We start from the raw sequence: 25,255 nt of genomic DNA, 5'->3' as shown, positions 1-25,255 counted from the left end.
CGGCGTGGGCTGGGCTCCGGGGTGTCCCTCTGTGTGCGGGGACCCCCAGCCCGTCCCTGTCGCCAGCCCCTGGCCGGGGTGTGGGTCCTGCAGCCCCCGAGCCCCGGCAGGGCGCGTGAGTCAAGGCGCATTTGCCGTTTATAGTTTTCCCGGGGAGTATTTTTACAGCGTGAGTCACGGCGCGTGTTGGCTGCGAGCGGAAAACCATCGGCGAAGGGAGGGAGGTGGGGAAGGACGGAGGTGGGGAAACACCCACCCGGCCACTCCTGAAGCCACGGGAGCCTCCCCACGGCTCCCACCGCCCCGCAGGACACTCGCCTGTGCCCCGGGGAAGGTTCAGCCGCGGATCCTCAGCAGCAGCAGAAGGGAGGTGGCCCCAGGGGCAGACCCCGAGCCCCCCCAGCCCCACGGAGCCCCCCAGAAAGTCGAGACAGGCGATAACAATTAAGCAGCGCTGACGTCAGATCTGTAAGTTTATTTGCTCAATGTACGACGGCTACATAATGACTCACATTCATGATATTCCATCACTGAGGAAAAACTGCTAAGAATGGTCCGTGTGTGAAATAATTCCTTACAGAAACACGGAGTTGGAAAAATAATCACTGATTAGACCTTAAAAATAGTTCACTGCATAACATGACAAAAAGCACAAACAAAGGCTCATTCAAAGAACACAGTCATTGTTCTCCTACACTGTAATAGTTATAATTTCACCATGACGAACACCAGACATTAAGATTAAGCTAACACTGGTGTTTTCTTTTGCTTTTTTTTTTTTTTCCTTTTTAAAAACAAAATCATATATAATTGCATGTCACTATAGCAACATCCATAACAGATCAGTTTGTTACGATCACTATTTGGTAGAGCAAACTTTACCCCCGAAAAAAAAAAAAAAAAGGAAAGAAAAATAAATTAAAAAACTTTAAAAAAATTTTGAAGACTATTTTGTCATAGGAATACATAACATCTACAGTATAAGTTAATAAATTTCAAGCTACTGTATAGAAATACGACACTAGCATGCACAATATTGTATCAATAGAGTAATGGAGCAGTAATCATTTCACTGGAGAGACAGTATCATAGGCAAGTGCATCTCTTAAAAAATGAAAGAAACCATTCAAGCTGCTTAAAAATCAAGTCCCTGACCCCCACTCCGTTTTTAGCCCTCTTGTGCCATCTCTCCTGCGTAAGTTTCCTAAAGCAGCCAGAGCAAAAAGCCAAAAAGAGTAGTAATTATTTGGAGGACAAAAAAAAACCCCAAAAAAAACAAAACCAAGAGAGAGAGAGAAAAAAGATAAGAGAAGATAAGTTTTGTAATTCCAGTAAATCACTTCCAAATTATACAGCTGGGACAACACTACTCACGGGGCTCAATGAGAGGGAGGTCAGAAGCCTAAAGCACCTCCCGGTCCCGGCACGCAGCGGCACCGCGCACCCCTCGCCGCGGGATGCGGAGCCCGAATTCCCCGGGGAGACTCGGAGCGGGGGAAGGAAGCCCGGCCCAAAGCAAACCCTGCCGGGGCTGTGTCCGTCCCCACGACGGGAGCGGCGGTGCCGTGTGTGCCTCACCACGCCCCGTGTCGGGCTGGCTCTCGCAAGGGACAGGGACAGCCTGGTTCCAAAATCAGCGGCAGCATGGCAATAAGGGATTAAAGCACGAGCGCGGGTTCTCCTCACTGCGCAGCGCTCCGCGAGCCAGAGAACAGCAGTGAACCTCCGACAATCATGGGAAAAAAAAAAATAAATCTAAATTAAAGCTAAACTTACTCAAAATGGGGTAAGTATTACCTGCTAAGCAACTCAGATGCCCCGACTCCCACCCCCGGCCGGATCGGACAGACTCGGAAAAGATTTTGCTAAGAAGAGAACTAAGTTCCTGGGCTCCCGATGGTGGATAGAAATGTCTATGATTGTAGCTCTTCCCTTGAGGAATTTCTCTACCAAATTAGTGTCTAAGCTCCTGAAGTTCACTCATTACACCACAAGCTTCCCCAGGAGAAAGGAAAACACACCCGGCTTCCCTGGTGACAAACAAGGGAGCCCTGGGTGCTGGAGATCTGCTGACAAACCTCATGGTACAGTGGGAGAAAGTCAGGCAGAGTGAAATGGCAGTGCAATCCCTGAGGAAGCAGCTGTGGCACCTTAAATCAGGATGGTCTTTTGAAATACCAAACACAGTACATGACATACAGACCTGAATGCTCTTTTTTTTTTAATTTTTTTTTATTGTTTTTTATTTAAGTGGCATTTTTAAAGTTGAAACACTTCCCCCTTTGTCTAATTAAGTTCTTAAACCTTTTGCTGTGGACTTAAAATAGTTGAAACAGCCGCTAGCCAAGCACCTGTTAAGCTGTTGACCAAAAAACTAGAGCAGCTTTGATGTTCCTCGGGCGGGCGGTCTTCTTGCCTTGGGCGACACAGAATAGCTAAAGCCAGTCCACAGGCGAGGACTGCTCAGGAAGGCAAGCCAAAAGAACTAGCAAAAGAAAGAAAAACAGACAATCAAAGGCTTGATGTCATATGGCTGTAATGTAGAAATACTGTAAACTGCAATTTACTGTTAATACTGTAAGCTACCCTAATAAACATCTCAACCAAGGAAAAAAAAAAACCAACAGGAAAAAAAAAAGAAGGAAAAAAAAAAGATTGGATGGCCTAAATCCCAGGGCTTTGAGAGCCCCAAATTCTTTAGTTTTGTTGGTTTTATTTTTTAATTCCTTCTCAATTTGGGATTTGCAGCTGCACCCTAGCAGGCAGAGAGCTGCAGAGAGAGGCCCCGCGACGTGGTGCGGGCACACGGCACCTGGGCTGCGGAAACAAACGCTCGAAGCCTTACTGGAACCACAGAACTCCCTTCTTTTTTGTTTTTGTTTATTTTTTTTTTTCTTTTTTTAAATGTTATTTTTTGCGTTGCTTTCCTTAAAAACGAGGGCCATTCCATCCACGCAAATTCGTCTTAAAACCCTTTTTTTTTTTTTATTTCTAGCAATAAAGTTAAATTAAAGACAGCTCCACTTGTATTAATAATCTACAGAACAGTCCATATGCCAGTGAGGCTGCTATTCCATACCAGCACAGCCAGCCTGACTTCCACTAGTGGTGTTTTGGCAAAAATGTCAACGAGGCAATCAAAGACAGGTTGTGGGGGGCCTCCCTGGGAAGGTGTCCCCTCCCTTTCCCTCCCCCACCCCGGACCCCCCCCCACTCGTGGGAAAAAAATAAAGACTGCAGTAGTTAGCATCAGCGTGCGGCTGCCAGTCCATCGGGGGGGTCTAGTTGTTGCCTTCTCCGCCGTCGTCGTCTTGCTGATCGCTCGTCCAGAGCGTTAGGTTGTCGCGGAGGAGCTGCATGATGAGCGTTGAGTCCTTGTAGGAGTCCTCGTTGAGGGTGTCCAGCTCGGCAATGGCGTCGTCGAAGGCCGTCTTGGCCAGGTGGCAGGCCTGCTCCGGCGCGTTCTGGATCTCGTAGTAGAAAACCGAGTAGTTAAGGGCCAGCCCGAGCCGGATGGGGTGGGTGGGCTGCATGTGCTCCTTGCTGATCTCATGGGCTTCGCTATAGGCCTTCTCCGAAGACTCCACCACGGTCGCCCTCTTCTCCCCGGTGGCCACCTCGGCCAGGTAGCGGTAATAGTCCCCTTTCATCTTCAGGTAGAAGACTTTGCTCTCGTACTGCGTCTCGCTGCAGTTCTTGATCAGGTAGTTGTCCAGCAGGCTCAGCACATCCTGGCACACCGCTTCCAACTCCTTCTCGATCTTCTCGCGGTAGGCGCGCACCATCTCGATCTTCTTCTCGTTGCCGTCGGCAGAGGTCTTCTGCTCGATGCTGCTGATGACTCGCCAGGACGAGCGCCGCGCCCCCACCACGTTCTTGTAGGCCACGGACAACAGGTTCCTCTCTTCATTAGACAGGGGCTCGTTGAGCTCCGTCACCTGCGGGGACAGAGGGGGAGAGAAAAGAGACGTTTGGGTTAAGCTCCAGCTGTTTGATATTCTCAGCACACCTTTGAGTGTTCCTGTACGTCTCTAGAGAGAGGCAGGAGGAAGCAGTCGGCTCCCAAAGTCCTGCTCTGTCATCCAGCTCTGTCTCTGCTCTCATCCCAGCAGAAGCCAGCTGTGGTCCAGACCCACAACAAAAGGAGCAGGGGTTGGGTTTTCTTTGAGAGATCAGCTCTTCCAGAACGAAAAAAATCTAAAGGAAAGAGATGCCTTTCACCTGTAGGATGAGAGTTGGGCTTGGTGACACAGGGGAGAGAGACAGTCAAAGCAAGAGGGAGGAGGTGGTCCAGGGTACCTGCATAGATTAACACCATCACAGCTACAGGGTGCTCATAATTTCTGCTTCCCACAAGCACGGGGCAGACATCAGAGACACCCAAAGAATCTCTGAGATGGTACAATTACAACTGCTTCAGGCACCTGCACAGATAAGGACTTAAAAGCTCACATGGGGAGGGGGAAATCCCCCCCACTGGATTTTCCTCACCGAGGTTAACAGTGTCACCGGCCTCATGCACTACAAAAAACACACAGGGATTACAGAGATGACAAGCACAGAGCTTCCCTAATTTGGGAAACATCACTTGGTATCAAAATAATCCCATTCCAGCTCCCACAATATCACTGCTGGCTGAAGCCACCCTGGCAGCACCCCGGCCAAGCCTGCAGCAGTTTCCCTCCTCCAGGGGCAGGAGAAGCCCTTGGAGCAGTCAGGACAGCACGAGGCAGCTGCACACGGCCGCTCCCCTGGGGCGGTCACAGCTGCCAAGTGGCACTTCAAGCCTGGCACGGCCACAGTCCCCTTTTCCCCAGGACACGCCCCCACCCCACATCCACACCCTGGGCACAGTCACCCGGGAATCGGGCCAGCGGAGCAGGAACCTGTGAGCCACCTCAGGGTTGTAAAGGATTAGGTAATGGTTTGGATATGAAAGGCTTCTGCAAACACTGAGTCACTTTCACAAGGATCTGTAAGGACAAGGTTTGCCCTGGGCCCAGATAACCGTATTTATGGTAGGGATCAGGAGGCCAAAGGCCCAGCCCAGGACCTCATTTGAATGGCCCGGAATGACTCACAGTTGCTCACACCATATTGACCTGCACATTCCAGCACATCCACTCCTCCTGCAGCTCTTCAGCCATGCTCTGGCTGATGTCTCCTCCCAAAACCAGGCTATAGCTAAGTCTGTTTCCCCCATAGCAAGCAAAATCTCTGATCAGACCCCCTCTAGCCCCTTCCTTCAAGGCAGAGGCAGCAAACAGACCCTCCACGCCCATCCTCGCTGCTGTGTGGATGTGCTGCTCCACAGGATGCTCTAGAGCCTGGCAGAGGAACAGCAGACAGCCCTTTTCCAAAGGGAAGAGGGTCTTCCTGTGCAAACCAGCACAACTGCTTCTGCTCCAGGGTAAGAGACAGCCACGGGAGCAGGGAAATGGGTGTCACATTAACGAGGGCAGGATCTCCTGGGACTATCAGCAGCTGCCAGCGGCACAGGACAAAGAGCACAGAGCAGGATGCCAGGGCAGATCCCAGTGCTCCCGCCCAAGGTAAGCAGGGCAGCACTGTCAGGGCAGCTCCCAGTGCCAGGCCAACCCTCACACCACTCTCCTAGCCAGGACAGCGGTGACTGTTTAACCACAGGGCCCTGGATCCCTGTGATATCCTGTTTTCTGCAGCAGGGCCAGGCAGGGCCTAACCACAATGTGCCCAAATACCCGCGGTGAGACACTCAGATGCTGCCTCCAGCCTGCCTGGGGCGCTGAGGTCTCCACTCTGCACTTTTACAGAATGTCTCCCTTCATTCTTCCCTCTCAGTGACACCTGCACAAACACACACTAATGATTCTGGGAGTTGAAGATGTCTCTGGGAGCACAACCAAGGTGTCCCCAGATCTTATGGGTTGTCTGTCCTCAGAGACACCAAGGAATCCATCAGGTTTCCTGAGGGCTTGTCCCACTTAAGCTACCCTGTTTTGAGTGAGGGGTTTAAAACTAGAAACATCCAAAAATCCCAGCCTGAGTTATTCTCTTCCAGCTATAAATGGGAGCGTCCAGCACCAACAGCCATACAAGAGATTCACTGATTCCAAGAGTTTTCTGTCCTGACAGGGGCTGTGGAGATTGATCACCACATGAAATTTTGCTTTTAGCAAGATGCCCCCTGAGAAGAGACACCAGTTTTGAAGTGAGGAACACGCAGGTGCCCCACAGCCACGTCTGCAGATACTTATCACTGCAGGAAGAAGTAGATTCACCTCTTCTCACCAGAAGAGTCTTGCTGGAGGACAGATTTATTAAAACTACAGGGAGTTTCGTGGGATTAGCTTTGCTATAAACATTTTAAATTCAAAGCTATTAAGGATTACGGAGGAAAGTTGCCTGTCAAAATCCTTTCAACAAACTGGCTGACAGATGGAAGGTACACCTGTGGAGACAGCAGATTCCCCCAGGGAGCTCACAGGGAACTTGTAAAAGCAGGAGGGGAGCCTTGTTAACCACGTCACTGCTTTCTAGCAGGACCCAGACTCTCAGGAAGGAGCACTGCAGATGTGACATGGGTGGGGACAAGGACCACGGCCCTCAGCACCAGGAGAGGGAAGAGGATGGAGTCCCACACATTTCAGTTCACAATTGAGCTGAGGGTGGAAGAACAGAAAACCATCTGGCTCTTGCATTCCTAGCAGGAAGAAAATGCAAAATGCCCAAGACACAAGGCACCAGACAGCAGAGTACACTGAGCTGCCTCATCAGAGTCAGAAAAAGGTGGAAAAGATGTATCCCAGGTTCTGCTGCCTTTGAGGACATCCCTGCCCTCGGTCTGCCCAGAGCTGCCTGCAGCCCACTTGCTTGTACTGGCATTTCCTGCCACAGCCCCCTCCACACTCCAGACTGTGCAGTCACTGTCACTCTGCTCTCCCTGCAGCAATGCCCATCTCCAGCAGAAACCACTCCAACACCTCTGCACCAGCCTGTCACATGCATGTGGGACTGTGCCTTCTCTGTAGCCTGTGCTGGCCAAACAAATGTTGATTTTTTTTTTTCTTGCACTGCAGGATACCGAAACAAAATGGGTTTCAAGCCACAGGCTAAACAGCAGGTTCTGATATACTGAGTTTGTAGCACATTGCACTGAATGCCTCTGATATAACATCAAATAAGGCAGTATCCTGCATCAGGCCTGGATCACACTGCAGCAGTCGTATTATGCTGAACCTTCCTTCTTCTTAACTCAGACATCGAAGGGGTCTCACCTCCCCAAAGAAGAGCAGTGCCCAGATCAGGTCCTTTGATACAATTTCCAGCACTATTACATGAAATGAGAGTCTTCAAATAGCCAAAAGAAAATCTTTATTTGGCATTAGGAGGGCTTGTCAGGAGCACAAAGCCATCCGCCCCTGGCTGGAGTCTACCTGCTCTTTGGGAAGCTCAGTCAGTTTGGAGTTTCACTTCCCTGGCTGCCAGCAGAGACCAGCAGAATTTGCTCTGCAAATCTCAGTAACTGTCCAGCCTCATCTCATTCTTGTGCCCATGGAGACTGGGGAAAGGGGCAGGAGATGCATGAGCCTGAAATGGTGTCAAGTCCTGGATGTGGCATAAACAGCCGAGGACAAGGAGCTGATCCACATGGTGGAAACCTGATAGAGGAAAGTCTTTTAGCTATTCTGGAACAACAACAACAACAACAAAAAAAGAGAACACACCTGCCAGGAGCAGACTGCACAAGGACAACTGGGCAGGGAGCTTGGCATGGAGCAGTCCATGCTGCCAGGCTCTGGCTGGGAGGCATGGTCCATCACCAGGCTGGAGAACACTGCCAGTTCCAGTCTCACCAGTTCTCTGGTGGCACAGTGCCTGCACAACTAAAACTCAATTGCCCTTAAGCCATGGGGAAAACTCTGTGAGCCCCTCTTGGACAAAAATTACTCAAAGTTTAGGGTTTATACTGCTTGGGAGACCAGAGGTTTGTACAAATCCAAGCCCTCTGATTTGCAACAAAGCACTGCATAGGCGGCACCATCTCTGAGAAGGTTTTTCTGATTTCTCCACTACAGCTGCAGCTCTGACTCAGCACCCTGTCCAAAACCTGGCAGGCTCCTGGCATGCTCGAGGATCACATTGCACACAGGCAAGGTTCAGCCTCATGAGGAGAAGCCAGGGAGGAAGCAAAACTTCACCTGGCCCTCATGTCGAGGTATGTAAACTCCAAAAGCCCAAGGGTTGGTTCTACAGCACGTTCTTTCTGGAATTATCCCGATTAAAAGGCCTTGGTGAGACCCACGGGGAAGATTTGCTCCCAGAGAACAGCAAATTAGGTTGGTTAGGGGCTTATTCCAGGACTCCCATCCTCCACTTTTCACCTTGAATGAGTAGGGCTGAGTATACATCAGGAAATTACTGTTTTTGAGGTCCATTCAGTGACTGCAGTGAAGATCCATCACTGGACTTAGTTCTACTTGTTTATCCTTGCACACTTTTCACTGAGTCTGATAATTAAGTGCCCACCCATTTACAGCTTCTGCCTGGCTTTGATGTCTTATCTTGAAGCAGACAGCACTGGCAAGCTGAGACGACCCAGAGATCCTTCCCTGGGGAATACCATCAACATCTGACAGTTTAACCCACGTTACAAACATCAACACTTGCTCTTCTTATTGCCTGAAAGAGAACCTGAGTCCTTCAAGACATCAGACAGCTACAAATGAACTAAGCTTTTCTGGAGAGACAGAGACAGCCATAAGAACTTCAAACTGTTCACTGAGAATAGCTTTTAGAGATCACCAGAACTCCTCTCCCACCAGGATACACAATATCCCTCTCCTCTTCAGCACTCGTGCTTCCTGTTCTATCTAAAGCTCCTGCATCATGTAATTAAGTTTGTGATCTCTCCACACAAACCCTAGCAAGACCCTTGTTTTCCTTCACATGCAGCTCGTTAGTCTGAGCTCTGGCCTGAAGGTCCCCTTCTCTGTTTGGTTTTTTGAAAGGCAAATGTACTTTTGAAACAACGTTCTGACCAAGTCCAACCACTGAAATTCCTTCTTGGTCTGTAGCCACCGGCAAGGGGAGCAACCAGCACACAACCCCTCCAGGCTCAAGCAGCTGAAAAAGGTCACAGTACCTGCACATGTGTCACCTTCCCCCCATCTGCAGCTGCTGTCTCATGCTGGGACCCCAGCACCCATGGGCACGGACAAGAGGACACAGCATGCTGTGACAGGGGAGGTTCAGGCTGGACATCAGGAAGAATTTCTAAACAGAAAGGGTTGCCATGCCTCAGAAGGGGCTGCCCAGGGAGCTGCTGGAGTCCTCACCCCTGGAAGTATCCAAGACATGACTGGACATGGCACTAAGTGTTCTGGTCTGGCTGACAAGGTGGTGACTGGTTAAAGGTTGGACTCTGAAGGTCTTTTCCGACCTTAATGATTCTGTGACAAGTCCACCTTCAGCAGCCCAAATGCTGTCATTTTGGAAGGTCATGACTGACAGACTGCCTGCTTTTTTCTGTCCCCAGCTCGCCCTATCTTGAAGAAATGGCTGCCCTCAAGCACACGAAATTGTCACCATTACCCAGCAGCCTGGTGAGAGTCACGACTCGATGTCACACAGCCTCACTGAGAACAGCTTCTCCCCAGGCACCAGAGCGAGCTGTCCTAAACTCCATCGCAGCATCAGAAAAATGCTGTTCTTAAACACTGTCCTACTTTGCCCAAGTAGGCGTGTGTTAAACCAGACCTAAATCTAAAATGTTACCAGATTGGTTTGGGCTCTTTTCCCTGTTGCCTTGCCTTCGCCCCCATGTCACACTTCCAAAGTGGAAGTCACACCATAACTGCTGCTCTGCTTGCTGACCCCTTCCGCCGTCCTCTGCTCATGTTTTAACTCAGTGTGGCCAGGAGAGGTTTGGGCTGTAGGTCAAGCCCTTCCTCTCATCCCAGACAAGACCAAAAAAAAAAGCACGTGCAGGCTGTGGGCAGACACAAGTTCCCCACTGCCTTCTCCTCTGCCTGTTTCAGTATGAATAATCACCTGCTACTTCCCCTTTTCTAAGCTGGCAGGGCCAGTTCACATCACAGGACAGCAGCTGAGGGCACATGGGATGGTTCTGCCATTACATTTCAAATTGCTCCCAGTGCCTCAAGGACCAGTGTCTGCAGAGAACTGTTTATTGCTTGTAGGCCAACTGCATCTCAGAGGCCACTCAGGCGCCCCAGACACCAATTAGGATTTCTGCGTGTTCCTACACTTAACAGCAGCTTTCATCCCACTCTGCAGCCTTTATTACTTAAGGCGACTTTGAACCACCCAAGACAAAGTCTTCAAACTGGGAGATGTGGAAACGAAGAGCTCGTTTATTTCATTGGCCTTTGTAGCTTAATAACTACATGTGACCACACTGCATTTAGGTTTGATCAGTCCTTGGAGCCTGCAGACTTCCTTTTCCAGTTTCAGTGGGGCCATCATGGGTTTCAGTTAGAGAAAAAGCAAATTTTTTTCAGCTACTTGGGTCATTCTTGCACATGGAAGGTTGAAGAGAGCCAAGGTGAGAAAACCAGTAAGAGCAGCAGAGCCCTGAGCTGCTCCATTCAGCAGCTGGCAGCAGCATTTTGTGTACCAGCCCTTATCTGCAGCACTGCAGTCCCAGCACTTGGTCTAACGACTCTGGGGCTTTTTTCCACTACAGAACACCTGGATGGCATTGATTTGTGTCCCTGACTTCTTCTGCAGCTTGAGATAAGGCAAACATGAGGGAGCATCTGCCTGCCATGGCTATTGTGGAGAGAGGGCAGCCCAGACACATCCCAGTAACCAACTGGAAGGAAAAACCCCAGCCTCCCAGTTTTGTGTATGTTCAAGTGTTCTACAAACAGATGCTCAAGGAGCTACAATCCATTTCTGAGTTAGCACTGCACAGTCCTGTCACAGGGAGCTGCTCCTCTAACCAGCATGTGCTTTCAGAGCCAGGAAGAGAACTATGCTCAAGTTCTCTTGTTTTCCTTACTAACACCCTGGCTCCCATTAGCCTTCCTGACAGGCTATTAACCAAGATGAAAACTGGCCCTAAGACAACTTGTTTCAGCATCTTGTTGCCACTATTCACCTCATACTATTTAAAAACTCTTGGGGAAAATTATCAACCCCTGTTGGCCTAGTGCCTTCCAGCCAGCAGATGGAGAGAGCAGCAAGTCCAACCACATCAGCCCCAGCTTTTCAGGGGATTGTCACTCAGGGCTCATCACACCGGCCCTGGCAGATGGGATACCAGCACCTTTGCCTGCTAACTACAGAGCAACAGAAGGGATGCCAAGCTATTCCTTCCCCAGGATATGGCAGGCTGGCAACATCATCTGCCCACTGCTGTGTTCTGTGAGTGCCTCAACAGCAGCCCAGGACCACCACCATCCTCCTCCATCACCCAACATCCTGGGGAGCTCTCCTGCCTTGGATTATCTGCACTGTTCCCTGCAGACAGGCCTGCTCTCCAAGCTCCCTGCTAAACACGTGGAAGAGCAGTGCCACAGCGTGCCACTGCTGTGAGAGCTCAGATGCACCCCTGGAGCGCACAGCAAGCTTCAGCTCAGAGTTGATCTGCTGATCCTTTTGGAAGGAGAATGACAATTCATGGTTGCTATAGGCTCCTCTGGGCTGCATTAAGCTTTTCCAGGTGAGAGCTGAAGAGCTCTTCTAGAGTAACTGCAGCTCTTTCCTCAGAAGCATTTCTGTACAAGTTTAAAGATTTGGAGGTTTTTTAATTTCTGTTTAAGCATTAATCCTCAGAAGATTCCATCTGCTCATAGGCTTTTGAAGCAGTCATCCACGGGATGGCTACTGGACATTTCTAGAGTCTTAAGACTTGGTCCACGCAGAGGAAGATGGTTTTTTTTCTTTCCAATTCATGGTAAAACTAACCCAAGCTAGGCAGATTTCAGGGATTCTCTAGATAAATGCACCAAGTTTCATGTGGGGAGGGTGTTTGGTGCTGCTGGGAGCATTAGCTGCTTAAAGATTTACCTCACAGCTTCCAAGGGTACTAATCTGGCTCAGATCTTTGTGCTTTCCTGCTCACCTCCAGCCCCACTGCCAGGCATTAAGAATCCTGCCACCAGATCATCAAATCCTCCCCAGAGCATCAAGTGCCAGGGCTTGTCCCTAATCAGGGGCTCAAAAAATGCCTGTGCCCATGACCTCTACCTAGCTGAGCCAAGTGGAGAGGGAAGACATGATGTGCCATGGGCAGGCCACCCCAAGGCTCAGAGCAAGTTCTGGTTGCTGGAAGAGCCTGTTCCCAGGTCTGCTGGAGCAGGATGAACTGGGCCATTCCTGTCTGCTGGCATGGCTTCCTTTAGCACAGCAGAGCCACTGCTGCCATGGCAGCTGCAGGCTGCTGTTCCAAAGGGTGAAATGGGAGAAGCTGCAGCCATACAAAACTCCCTGCAGTGAGCATGCATGTTTTTAGCTGCTCCATGTCACTCCTCCAAACATTTTGGAAACACCTGGTTGTTGCACATCAAGGGAAGATTCTGGAAATATTTAAAAAAAAAAAAAAAAAAAGCACCTTGTAAGATTTTTGCTTTAGGTCTCTTGGCCTGCAGATGCAGCAGTTCCTTGGTGTCTCAAACATGCTTTATCAGATTAAGCAAGAAACTTCCAGAATACCCAGGTGGGTTTCTGTATGCCAGCTCCACCATAGGTTCAATTTCTACATCAGTGGGTAAGGTGATTATCGTTCAAGACGTACTTTACCTCCCACTGGTTTGAGGATTTTAGGCTTGATCTTACATACCTCTAGCAAAGGCAATTTTAGTTAATTTCTTAAATGAACTTGCAGAACAGAAGAGAGTCAAGTTTTTGCTCCAGCAGCTTTCTGGAGCACTGCAACCAATTCTAAATTACAAGGAGGGCCATTTTACTATCCTAGATCCAACTATTTAACTCCCCTTACTGGGTTCCAGCATCTCCCCCCAGCCTCTTCTGAAGCCCAAGGGACTCCCGCCACAGATTTCATCTCAGTTCATCACAGGTGACAGAACCCCTCAGGTGCTGCCATCATCTTGACACCACCAAATGCAAGAAGCCAAGCTCCCAACTTGTAGGTAATGAAATATTCATCCCATGTAACAAAGGCCAACAGCATAAACAGGCAAAGCTTCAATGCCTGCCCCAGCTGGGTGTAAATCAAAGGCTGTTAATCTCCCCCAAGTTCTCATTCACTGCTGAACACTAAGCATTAGCCTTTTACAAGGTGAGATCTCCTACAGCAATTGCTGAGCGTGTCTGTTAGCACATGGCACAGCAACAGCTTCTCCACCTACTATTAATAAACTTTATGCTGCTGAGCACCACAACTGTCCAAACAACGTGTCCATCAGCAGCCTCGTTAGCACTGAGACTTCTCACTGGTGTTTTTCTAGAGCCTGGCTGAAACCATCTTAGAGAGGAGTCAGAAGCACACTGACACGCCAAGTAGCTTTGCTTGGTACGTAAGCAAAGACACATCCCAAGCAAGCCAACCCATGGAGCAGAGATCAGAGGGAATTTGCAAACAATTAAGGAATGGTTTGCACTTGGAATCCCTGCAGACTTGTGCTCGTCCAAGCACAGCTGCCTCGAACACCCGTACACTGACTCAATTCCAACATCTCCTTTATAGAAGAAAAACATTAAGTACTCTAATCCCTAATCTGGGGATCACTTTAAGGGAATCTCACGCCATCATCAGTGACATGTTCCCTACTCCCCTACTGCAATTAACTAATGCACTGCCCCTGGTCACTAGATCACCAGCTTGAGGCCAAAAATCAGGTTTATTTGATATCTAATTGATCATGTACTAGGTCACGTCTGAGATGTGACTAAATGTGGGTTAGCACACAAAAACCTGAAACTGGGGGAAGTTTGCCCTTAAACAGGCAGACAAAGGCTTTTGTTTTGCCTGCTCCACGAAGGCTTTGCTTTTGAGAGACTGTCTTGTCAGTATTTCCTGCAGCCCAAGAACTGCTGCCTCATCATTTCAGCTCCATTTTCCAGAATTCACCATTTCTGAGCTCTTCCAGACTATGCCAAGATAACCAACAGTGCAACCAGCATGAGACTCCTGGGTGAAGATCAACCCTTATGATTTATCAGCCCCAGTAGCTCTCAGGGCTCCAGCCCACAGAAGGGACCAGAAAGATGCAGCAGCTCGGCCTCACTGTCATTGTGCACTCAGAAAAGATGGACAAAGACATCCCACTGCTGAGCTCCTCCCCCATGCTCCCCACCCAGAGTCATGGGCGGGAATCTCACATCTTGACGTCTGCGTTCTGGAGAAAAGAGTCAGGCCTCTTACTTAAAAGAAGAGATAAATTTAAACAGCAAAATGAAAGTAAAATTGTCCCCATTTTCCTTCATTTTAGGCTGGGAGGAAGGACTTTGCCCATTAGATCAAGCAGCCAGGGGAAAACCATTCCCACAAAGCCATTTCATTTCCATGGGGAGAAGAGTTCCCCCACCTTCAATGACAGAAAGCTGCACTGACAGGAGCACAGCCTGGCAGCCAGCAGCCATGGCAGAACATTTTATCTCAATGCCACCAGCATAAAACTGGCCACCACCGTTTATCTAGACAGCTTCTTCAAGTCAAGCCAAAGGTTTCAGAGGCCAAAAGACAAAGCCACTCAAAATACAGCACAGTGACCAATTCACAGCTACTTCTCCTTGGTTTTGGCTGGTTTCCAGGCTATCACTGCCCAGCAGTGACCATCACTAGTCAAATCAAGTCATTACTTATGTTTTCACTCAATTCTTGCTTCCCAAATGGCAAGGCAGTTGCCATTTTCCAGAAATGGTAGTTGCCATTTCTCTGCAGTCATGCAAATCTAACACTGGGAAGGCAAGACTGCAGCTAAGGACCAGTTAGGTTAGTTACCCTTCCAGTAAAGAGCAGAAGCTGTTGAAGGCTTTCAGCTTTCCAGAAGGAAAAGACAAAGACCTGACCAGCAAAGGAAAGAAGGTCTAAGCTGGCTCCAAACCAGTTAGCACAAAAATACTCCTCACAGTATCAGCTTTGGAAGGATCTGTCATGAGCTGCAGAGCACTGAAGCATAGAAGAATGCTTGGACACATTGAGGATGCAGGAGCTACCCAGAGACAACCTCAGCCCTGCATCACAGCTTTGCCACAGTGAGGTGGAAGATGATGCCTGGATCCTATCAAGACTGTCAATGAAGAAACGCTTGGGAAGCCAGGCAAATCCTGTTCCACCGTGCTTTGTACTGCACTTATTGTAATATGCATTCGCTGGCAGCTCAGGAGGCTGAACAGGGCAGAAAAGCACAAAGCAGAGTCCTAAATGCCTCAGGCATTGACCCATCTGAGGAAAAGCTCCCTCAAGTTAAACTGGAGGCATTTTCCAATGCCTCTTTTCCCTGAACCTGCCTCTGAAGAGCCTGGTGTTTGGCTGGGACACCGAGCAGCCAGCTCTGGTCTGAACTAGTCTGACAGTCCTCATGGCTTTTCCCTGCCAGACTGGAATTGAGCTCCCAGCACACCACTCACCTCTGCCAAGGAAAAAGCAGCACCAACAAGTTCAGCAGTGCTCCATATCCAAGGACACGTCTGAGCTCAGACAAAGCCACCTCCCAAAAAGCAGCTGATTACTCAAGCACTAGCAGTTGGGACACACAAAAACCTGGATTCTTTATTTCTCCTAAAGAGGTAACCCTTGCACACAACTTCTGTGCATGGTTTACTTGGCATCAAGCTGCTCCAAATAGAAGCCCCAGAGTTCAGTCACAGAGTTGGTGCATTAGGCACTGCCAGCTGTGTCACCATCCATGGAGGTTTCTCCAGATGTCAGGCCATGGCTACCACTCTCCTCTCCAGCCCTGCTCCATCAGCTGCACCCTGAACCATGTTCCTCCTTCTGTCCTCAGAAGCAACAGCTAGTAGATCCAACTCCCAGCTACAAGCCTGCAGAGGTAGTAGAAATATCAGGCTCTGAAAAACCCTTGTCCTTAGGATTGTGACTTTTGGGTCACTCACCAGCCTGGGAAGAAAATCCAGAGTCCCCCATAGGCTAATGGGGACCATCAGGTCACTTTTACTCCACCTCCCTGATCTTACTCTTAGCAAAACTGAGGCTGTTCATTCCTACTTGGAAAGCCAAACTGACATGCCTCTGAGCAGCACTAATGCTACTGGCCCAGGCACAAGAAAAGTGGTTCAGTAATACACATGAAGAAGAGGAAAAAGTATGGTGGGGATCCCCAAATTAAGGAAAATCTTAATTCTACCAGCTGTAGAAGCTGAGGAAGAACAACGGTTTTCATCTCTCTGATCAGAAACCAAATCCCAGCTGCAGGAGGCAGAAGGATACACCACAGTTATGTGGACAACCCTCTTGATAGCACCATCCAGAACATCCATGAGAACCACTGAGAGGATGCCAAAGACATCATCCACTTGCCAAGAACAGTGTATATGCTCCTAGATGTTGGAGTTTTCAATCCACAAATCATTTCTGGAGCTGAAGGTCTGTGGCTGTCCCTAAATTGCTGTTCCTGAATATTCCACCAAGCCCAAGTACACATCATCAGCGTCCAAAGAGTTTATTCCAGAGAGCAACTTTGGGATCAACTGGTGAACACTGGGGCAGATAGGGCTTATCCACTGACATTATGAAGCTCATTTGGTGTACTAAAACAATTGAATCTCCTGTGAGGCAGCTTTGTTTTTACAGATGAAAGGTGGTTGAAAAAGAATTTAATAAATCAAGACAGCTCATATCAATCTTTTTGCACTTTCATGGTTAGACATCATCCAAGAGATTTACTGGATAAACCAAAATAATCCAGGGGTTCATGGAGAACCCTTGCCCAAGTTTTACTGTTTCTATGGCCCCAGGTCTAATTCAACTACTATATTCTCCATCACAGTCTCAATATCACTTTTGTTGTATTCAAGAAGAGCTATTTTGAGTCAAATCCACCCTGGCTGCTACACGTGGCCAACTAAGGAACCCGGCATGGTCTCCTAAGTCAGTGACCCTTCCGAAATAGACTAAATAAGAACTCATAGGAGCTCAAAGAGGAATTTTTAAAAGCTTGATCTGCTGAAGACTGGCCAGTTACTGCGAGCAGTGTCCACTGCAGTTGCATACAGGGGACTTTGCTACCTATCTGTGGCTTAGGTGCAGATGTGACTTGGGCTACTGCTACGAGGTCCCAAGGCTGAGTCACATAGAGACAACCCCATGGTGAACAAGGTCAGAAGGACAGGAGCTCCTGAGAGCCACCATCCTGTCCTGACCCCATGGACCCCCAGGAAGGAAGCTCTGCTCTCCAGTCAGGCTGTCTCCAATCCCCAGCACCACTGCAGTCCACCAGTGGTCCGGAGGCACTGGGAGGCTGGGCAGCATTCAGGAACATCCGCCTGCACAGGAGCATCAATGCTGCCATTAGATGCCAACAGCTAATGACTGCATCCTCCACCTCAGCACTGGGAATGGTTCCTCCAAAGCCTTCCCCAGCCCCCCTGGGAAGTGCTACTACAGCAGCTCACACTCCTTGCTCCCCTCCCACCATCACAGATGGCCTGCCCAGCACTCCTCCTGGAGAAGCCTTTCCACACCACCCTTTTGTCTGTGTACACTGCGAGCAGAAAGCAGCTAATCATCCCTGCTCTGCCTCCTGCAGACTCTCCAGACAGGATGGATTTGTGTTACTACCCCTTTTTCCAAGGGTGAGCCTGCTGTCTGTGCGAAGCCTCGCTATCAGCACTGATACACTGGATGTGGGGGATGATAACCTGCCCAGCTGGTGACCATCACGGGAGAAGCCCACACACCCAGTGCCAGGGAAGGCCTGCCATTCCCCATCCTCACGCTCCTCCTCCACCCACAGTGGCCATTTACTGCACCAAGTTGTGGTGTCTAAAGCTTGGAGCAGCCATCTGCTTTCCAGCATCTCCAATGTTCCCCCCTCCACACTCACACTTGGTGGTCCTTGCATAAAGCACAGCCTCAGCCCTGCTGCAGAGGTTGGGCCCCCCAAAGTCAAGCAGTCAGGTGTTCCCCTCACCAACACCATACAGAGGTGCAGTGCAATAATTCTCCCCACACACTTTTAAAAGATGACTTGTTTCTTGAATAAGTTATTGCAATCATCTTGTTCATTCACTTGCACATCCCCTCAACACGAAGGTCTGTGTGGAGGCACGTGCTCTGTCCCCTGGGCAGCGCTGGCCAGGGGCTTGGCAGGGCTCCCACCTCCGGAAAGCCTCCAGCAGCACCACTCTCCCCAGCTAATGGATATCGATCCCCAGCCCTGGCATGGGCTCGGACACTAAAGCTCTTCCTGAAGCTGCACCAGACAAAAATGCATCTCATTCCAGCCACCAGCACTGTGGGAAGTGAAAGTCCAGCAAGCAAGCCCAAGGCCAGTGTCTGACCAACCTGGGAACCAGAAGAGAGCTTTCCTGTCCCCCAACACCTGACAGGGCTGATGGTACCCCCAGACAGTGCTGAGGTGACAAGGGACATGACCAAGGTCATGAAGACACACCCTGGATCGATGGGCCCAGCCCTGCACCCTTCCTGGGTGTGGCATCACTTTCTGCTTCCTCTGGTAAGTGAGGGAACCACCTGCTGTGTTTTCAGAGAACCACCCCCCAGTAAACCTGCCCCTTTTGGGGGCTGAAGGAGCAATCCTGCACCTGCAGCAACAACATCATTGCAGGTAGCAATCAGAGGCACTGGCAGCTAGCACTTGCAGGAAGGAAGGAGCTAGAAGTTATTACATATAAATATTATTTTTGAGAAACTACTGCGATCCCAGACACCACTGGATGAATCAGCAGACAGCAAAAAACCCCAGCACACCATTTCCGTTTCAAACCATTAACACAGCCGTTCAGCACAGGTTCCCAAGCAGATAGGGCTGAGGCTGAACAACCCACCCAGCTGCCCCATGCGAGGCAGCCACCAAAACGCAAGGGTGAGACGAAGCTGCAGGAAAACGAGCCTCTTTTACATCCCTCATTGCCACGGCAGCAATGAAAGGAGAACCATCCAGCATTTCCCAGCAGGGTGCCGGGGAGGGCTAGGTTTGGAGGGCAGGATGGCTCTGCATCACCTTCGCTAGGCGCAGCCCGCATGCTCTCTGCTACCGCCTGGGTGCATTGCAGCTTGGACCATGGCATATGACATCACTAGGCGTTGCTACGGAAATGAGTGCGAGGTCATCAGCCTCCCGCACAACCGGGGCTGGGGGCTGGGCAGCGCACGGGGACGGGGAGAACCGGCTGTGACACGGCTGTGACATGCCCGTGGCCGCCCGACCGGCCGTGCCGGAGTTGGGGCAGCGCGGTGCAGAAAGGAAGAACAAAGCTCTGCCTTTTGTTTGCTGGTGAAGGGAGGCGTCAGCGCTCCCGCTGGGGATCGTTTCCTCACGGCCAAACTACTCGGCAGCTGATAAGAGGCGTTAGCCCGGTTACTGTTTCACCAGGGCCCGTAAGGGCTGCAAGGAAAAATCACATATATGAGCTCTTAACAACACCTGGGGTTCAAGCAGCCAGCCCGGGGAAGCAGGCTAAGAGGAATTCACAGTGCAACACGGCTGTGAGTCCCGGGCATATCCCTGCTGGCTTTGTCACGGCGGCTGTATTATCCGCAGGAAATGAGCTGGAGGATCTGCTCACACAGCAGGCTTCGCTTTAAAATGAATAGATGCCGCTATCAGAAAATGGTATAAAAGCCACAGTGCAGCAGAGGGACAGCCCGGCTGGTTTAATGTGATAATATCTCGTTCCGATTATCCGTATTTCATTCCTTGATAAGACATCTCCTCCCTCCCCGGGCTCGGGCTGTGACAGTTTTGTCTGTTTGATAAATGCAAGGTTATTGACAAAATGGTGCAATATGGGCAAACAGAGCTGCACCCACGGCAGACTGCGACATTCCCAGATCGGCATTCACTTTTCATCAGCCGGGGAGGACACCCCAGCTCCCAGCAAAGGTTCAGACCTGACTAAGAAGACAAACATAAAGAACAGTTTTCCCCTTTAAAGCACCCCCTCCCTCCCTCCACCCAGTCTAGCCTCTCTGCAATATGACAAATGCAGAATCTTCTGGAATGACTTGATCCTGCCTCCCACGATTGCTTTGTTTGCAAGATCAGATCAGAGATATGTTTTTTTTTCCCTTCTTATATTGTCAAAATGTCAGTATTGAAGGGGAGCGTTCAGTGTCACAAATCAGATCAGCCTGCTATATGCAGAGTCTTTATTTTAAGAGCGTGAAATGAATACAACATGACTCAATTCATAAATCTCCAACCAAGAGCAGTAAAAATAAGAGCTTTGACAGTGAAAGGGCTCCCAATCTTTGGGGTCAGGGGCGCGCACACACACACACACACCAGCCCCGGAGACCACGCGTGGGAAGGGGATGCACGGCGAGGTATTTGGGCGGCGGGGAGAGGTGTGCACGCAAACCCCCCACTCCGGATCCCCCCCGTGCCTCGCCCCACGGGGCCCCGAGGCGCTGTGACCCCCCTGGGCTCCTCTGCCCCGCCACGCCGAGGGACGGTGGGCAGGGGACACGGGAGGGGACACGGGAGGGGACCCTGCGGTGTGGAGAGAGAAGAAATGCGGCTGGAAGGTGATGTGGGGGGCCGCACGGCTGCGGAGGCAAGGTGTTTGAGGGCAGAGGAGAGGATGTGGGGGTGCTCTAGGGCAGGGCAGGGGATGCGTGGGGCTGGGTGGGGGCAGCAGGGCACAGCGCGGGGGTTTAGAGCAGCGGGAGGACGGGGAGGCGGCTCTAGGGCACAGAAGGGGGATGTGTGGGACTGGGTGGGGGCCCCGGAATAAGGGAGAAGATGCGGTGGGGGGTTAGGACAGGAGAGAGCGACGCGTGGGGCTGGATGCGAGCCCCAGAGCAGGCGAGCGATGTGGGGAGGGGGCTCCAGCACAGACGAGCGGGATGCGTGGGGCTGGGTGGGGGCCCTGGAGCAGCGGAAGGGATGCGTGGGGGGCTCCAGGGCAGGGGATGGGGGTCCGGAAAAGGCAAAGTAGCCCTGGATCGGAAAAAGCGGCGGGAACGGGACTCAGCTGGGGGTGGCGGAGAGCGAGGGACCGGGGCCCTCACACCCCCGCGGCTCCCCCGGCCGAACCCACCGCGGGGAACACGCGGGAAGGGCGAGCGGAGGGCGGCCCCAGCGGGGCAGGAGGAGGAGGGGGGGGGTGTGTGTCTGCGGGGAGCGCGACGGCCGCGGGACGGGACTCACGTTCTTCATGGCGGCCGCCATGTCGTCGTATCGCTCGGCTTGCTCGGCCAGCCGGGCCTTCTGCACCAGCTGCTCGCGGTCCACCATCTTCGCGGGGTCCAGGGGGAAGAGGGGCGAGGAGGCTGCGGGCTCCGGGAGGAGGAGGAGGAAGAGGAGAAGGAGGAGGAAAAGGAGGACGAGGAGGGCGCGGCGGTCTCGGCGCTGCTGCGGCTGAGGCGGCGGCGGCGGCTGCGCCCGGTGCTGTGCGCGCGCCGCGGGCCACCACAACCCCCCTGCGCGCGCCCCGCCCAGCCCCGCCCCTCCCCCTTAGCCCCGCCCCCCCCCACCCGCACGGCACGACGGGAGATGAAGTCCTCAGGTGCGGAAGCCGTACTGGGTTAGTGCAGCCCAGCGCCTCCCTCTAGGACTACATCTCCCAGCGTGCACCGCGCCAAGGCACCGCCCCCTCGCCCCTCTGAGCCCCGCCTGTGCTGATTCACCGGAGCCCGGCCCGGGTGGGCCGCGGAGGGCGCGGCCCGCGCCGGGGGAAGCGGGGGGAGCCCCGGGAGGCGCCGTGGGACGGGCGGCCCTCGGGATGGAGCGGCGGGACCGCGCCAGGCACGGGCCCACGCGGGGCGGCGGCGCACCCGCAGGCCACGCACACTCACAGCCCGCTCGTGGCCCAGGAGCCATTGGCGGCATGGACACATCAGGGCGTGGACGCTCCCACAGCCCCGGCGCACCCGCGGGGCTCGCACAGAGTGGACTCGGTCACAGCCCAGGCCCGCTCAGAGCCCACACGCCCCGCACACTGCCCGGCCTCGCTCACAGCCCGTGCCCACCCATAACCCACGGTCACTCACGGCTTGGACCCACCACAGGCTGGGCTCAGAGCCTAGACACACAGCGTGGTCCCACTCATGGCCCTGACCCACTCATGGCCCTGACCCACTCACAACCTGAACCCACCCGCAGTCCAAGCCCACTCACACAGCCTAGGCCCACTCAGGACCAGATCCCACTGAAAACCCTAATCCACTCAAACCCCAGACCCGTTCCCATCCCGGTCCTGCTCACAGCCCTTGCACCATTCCCTCGTGGAGACCCTGCCAGTGTGGCTGTGCCCGGGCTCTCTGTGGCAGTGCTGGGCCAGGTTGTGGTGACACATCTTGGGGTGAACCCCTGGCCCCTGCTTTCCCCTGGCCCCTTTTTCCCACCACAGCCGGGGTCCTGATCCACAGAGGAGAGCATTCCCACTGGAGATCACCTTGGGCACACTCACTCACTTATGGATAACCCCTGGGATGAAAACATGTTTTCTCCAGCCATGTAGGGCTCTGCTACATGGGGAGAGCCACTGGGAGTCCTAAGACATCCCACTTTCCTAAAGAATCTATGGATAAAGTGACGTTGAGAGGAGGCTACAGCACTGGGAGAAATGGAAAGGGTTCAATGGATCCTGTTTTCCTAAAAAGCCTCTGGATAAAGCAGTGCTGAGAGGATGCTGTGGCACTGGGAGAAAGGAAAGGGATCTAATAAAGAGTGTGATCCCAATGGAAGCACTTTATCCTGGTTGGAGAGAGCCAGGCAGTGCTGATGCACAGATGAACGCTGTCCTTCATGTGCCCCATGTCCCTGGCCCTTCCCAAAGCCACTGTCCTCAGACAGGTGCTTTGGGGTGTGTGGGGATGATCCTACAGGATTCAGCCATCCCTCTTGCCAGTCCCTGTGCCCTGTGGGTTCCTCCTGAAACCTCACAGGAACCCTGGGTGGCACTGAGACATGTTGGTGTCCTCGGGGCATTGCTGTGGCTGTCTAGAGCCCACGGCTTTGGTGTCACCCCCGTGGGTGTGGACAAACTGGTTTGGGAATGCTGCTGGCAGTGAGCAACACCCTTTTGGGACAAGATCTCCGTCTTTATTGTGGGTTTAGCTCCGCTCTGCAAATAACAGGGAACGGCATCGCCTGGGTTTGTGCAGCACAAAATCCTGCTTTGTTTACAGCTTCCGAGAGCAGAAGAAATCCCCCCTCTCTGATAAACAGCAGCAGAAACCCGCCCGGATCCTCTCCGTTTCCTCTACAAAAATCAGACGCTGCCTCCTCGCCCGCACCCCCGGCCTCACACCCCGCGGTGCACGTGGCTCCCGAGTGAGAACAGCCTTTGTGCCCAGCCTTTGTTTACTGCCCCGAGGAGAGATCCCGCAGACAAGGGCAGTTTATTCCTCTCCCCTGATAAAGGCTCATTCATCCTCCCGAGGGGGCTCATCTCTGGAGAGCTCCGCACTGGGGCTCTGCATTGTTTTCGCCCTAACGCCAGTTTTGGGAGAGGGTTTGGGTCAAAAAGTGCAGAATGCAAGACAGTGTTAAAGGAGTTTGGTGCCCAAATTTTTTTTTTTTTTTTTTTTTTTTTTTTTTTTTTTTTTTTTTTTTTGCAGTTATGGCTGCCATTTCTTATCAGTAATCTGGAGTTGTCTGTGGGGCATTGCCCCATCGGGGCCAAGCACACACAGGTCTGTGAATGGATGAGAGCAAGCTCCCTGCTCATCTCATCTGGGTGATCCTACTGCATTTGGGCTGGATATATGCATCCTCTAACTGGGAAAAGAAATAATGTTGTCCCTTGGGTACAATTCCTGGGTTCTCATGGACGATATTGAACACTAGCCCAGACCTGAAGAAATACTTTTGCACCTGGAAGAGCCCCTGATTTCTCCAAATATATCAACAGTCCTAATAAAAACTGTTGCCTCTCCATACAAACCTTTGGACTCTTATCTAGTATTTTCCATAAACCTGGCACATTCTCAGCCAGCCTAGCTCTGACGATTTACAGTGACCCTGTTTTTGTCCCAAAACGAGCAAATACTGATTTATTTCTGTCAGAGCACCAGAGCCATAAATACATTTCCCAACGCAGATGATTTCCTTCCCCATCACAGGTCAGAACAGGATATTCATGATGCTGTAAATTCTTCAGAGTAGCAATCCGGCTGTAATATTTATCTGCAGTGAATCCAGCCCCGTTTTTGAGCTCTGATGCATAAATCAACACCCCTCACAACACCTAATTCCTCTGTTGCACAGCCTGAGCAGCAGTTGGGTGAGGGTTTGGTGGTGAATGGTCCAAGTTGGAAGGTTCTGGTGGGCAGCACAGGCAGCTGGAGGTATTACCTGGCTGGACATCGCTAAATCCACTTTTCCCACCTCTGATGCCTGCAGACAGCCCTCAGTGAGAGGCTGGGGCAGCTGCTGTGTTGGGAAATCACAATGACCCAAAGGATGTGGGTCTGTTCTGCAGATGTCCCAGAAAAACCTAATAACCTCGATCCCGCCTGCGGGATTAAAAATACTTCTCTGCGTTCAAATGTGCCACTTTGCTAATTCCTGTGGCCTGGAAGAAGAGTCTTTCTCTTTGCATTTCCTTGCCTTTCCTGCTACGTCTTGTCAATGCCTTGTGACACCGTGAGGGAAGGCAGGAAATTCTCTGTGACTTGGAGGTTTGCTTGGGTGAGCTGCTGACTGCTCTGAAAATGGATCCAGAAATCCTCATCCCTTGCTTCCTGTCATGTGCCCCTCCCCTGGTGCCTTTTCCCTCCATGTCTGCTTGCTTGGAGCCGGGGAAATGCCCAGGGAAGGAGATACCCAGCATGGGAGATGGGTGGTGCAGGTGTCCCAGCCTGTCCCCACACCAGGGGTTGTCACTGCAGGTACACCAGCACACCTGCCACCCCTCACCAACAGGGACCTGACTGCTTGGTGTCTTCGGCTGGTGGATGGCAAAGCTGTGGAGACCAGGGGACACAGGGTGGCATTTCCCAGGGCTGGGGTGGGTCTCATCTCTGGGATGCTGCCTGGGGTTCCCTGGCTGGGTACTCACCCCAAATCCCACTGCCCAGGAGGCTGCTGCTTGGATTATCCTGAGGAAGGAGTTGCCTGCCCAGGGGAGCACTGGTGTGACTCTTGCAGGTGGAAAAACAAGCTGAGGAAACCTCTGGATTCAGTATCCCCTT

General features: G+C 51.7%; 1 protein-coding gene and 1 long non-coding RNA gene across 2 annotated transcripts; one reads left to right on the top strand and one right to left on the bottom strand.

The window, feature by feature from the left end:
- Positions 1–460: 460 nt before the first annotated feature.
- Positions 461–21,554, bottom strand: YWHAG (tyrosine 3-monooxygenase/tryptophan 5-monooxygenase activation protein gamma). Its single transcript, XM_066333238.1, has 2 exons — positions 21,267–21,554; positions 461–3,938 (listed from the first exon to the last, which is right to left on the bottom strand). Exons 1-2 carry the CDS (start codon positions 21,351–21,353, stop codon positions 3,282–3,284), a joined length of 744 nt encoding a protein of 247 aa, XP_066189335.1. The 5' UTR covers positions 21,354–21,554; the 3' UTR covers positions 461–3,281.
- Positions 7,392–9,760, top strand: LOC136370042 (uncharacterized). Its single transcript, XR_010745113.1, has 2 exons — positions 7,392–8,197; positions 9,518–9,760. It is a non-coding gene; the product is annotated as an uncharacterized lncRNA (long non-coding RNA).
- Positions 21,555–25,255: the final 3,701 nt, after the last annotated feature.

The sequence above is a fragment of the Sylvia atricapilla genome, chromosome 20 (assembly GCF_009819655.1).
Source record: "Sylvia atricapilla isolate bSylAtr1 chromosome 20, bSylAtr1.pri, whole genome shotgun sequence".
NCBI lineage: Eukaryota > Metazoa > Chordata > Aves > Passeriformes > Sylviidae > Sylvia > Sylvia atricapilla.
The sequence above is the reverse complement of the archived record's forward strand: the minus strand, read 5'-3'. Positions and strand labels throughout refer to the sequence as shown.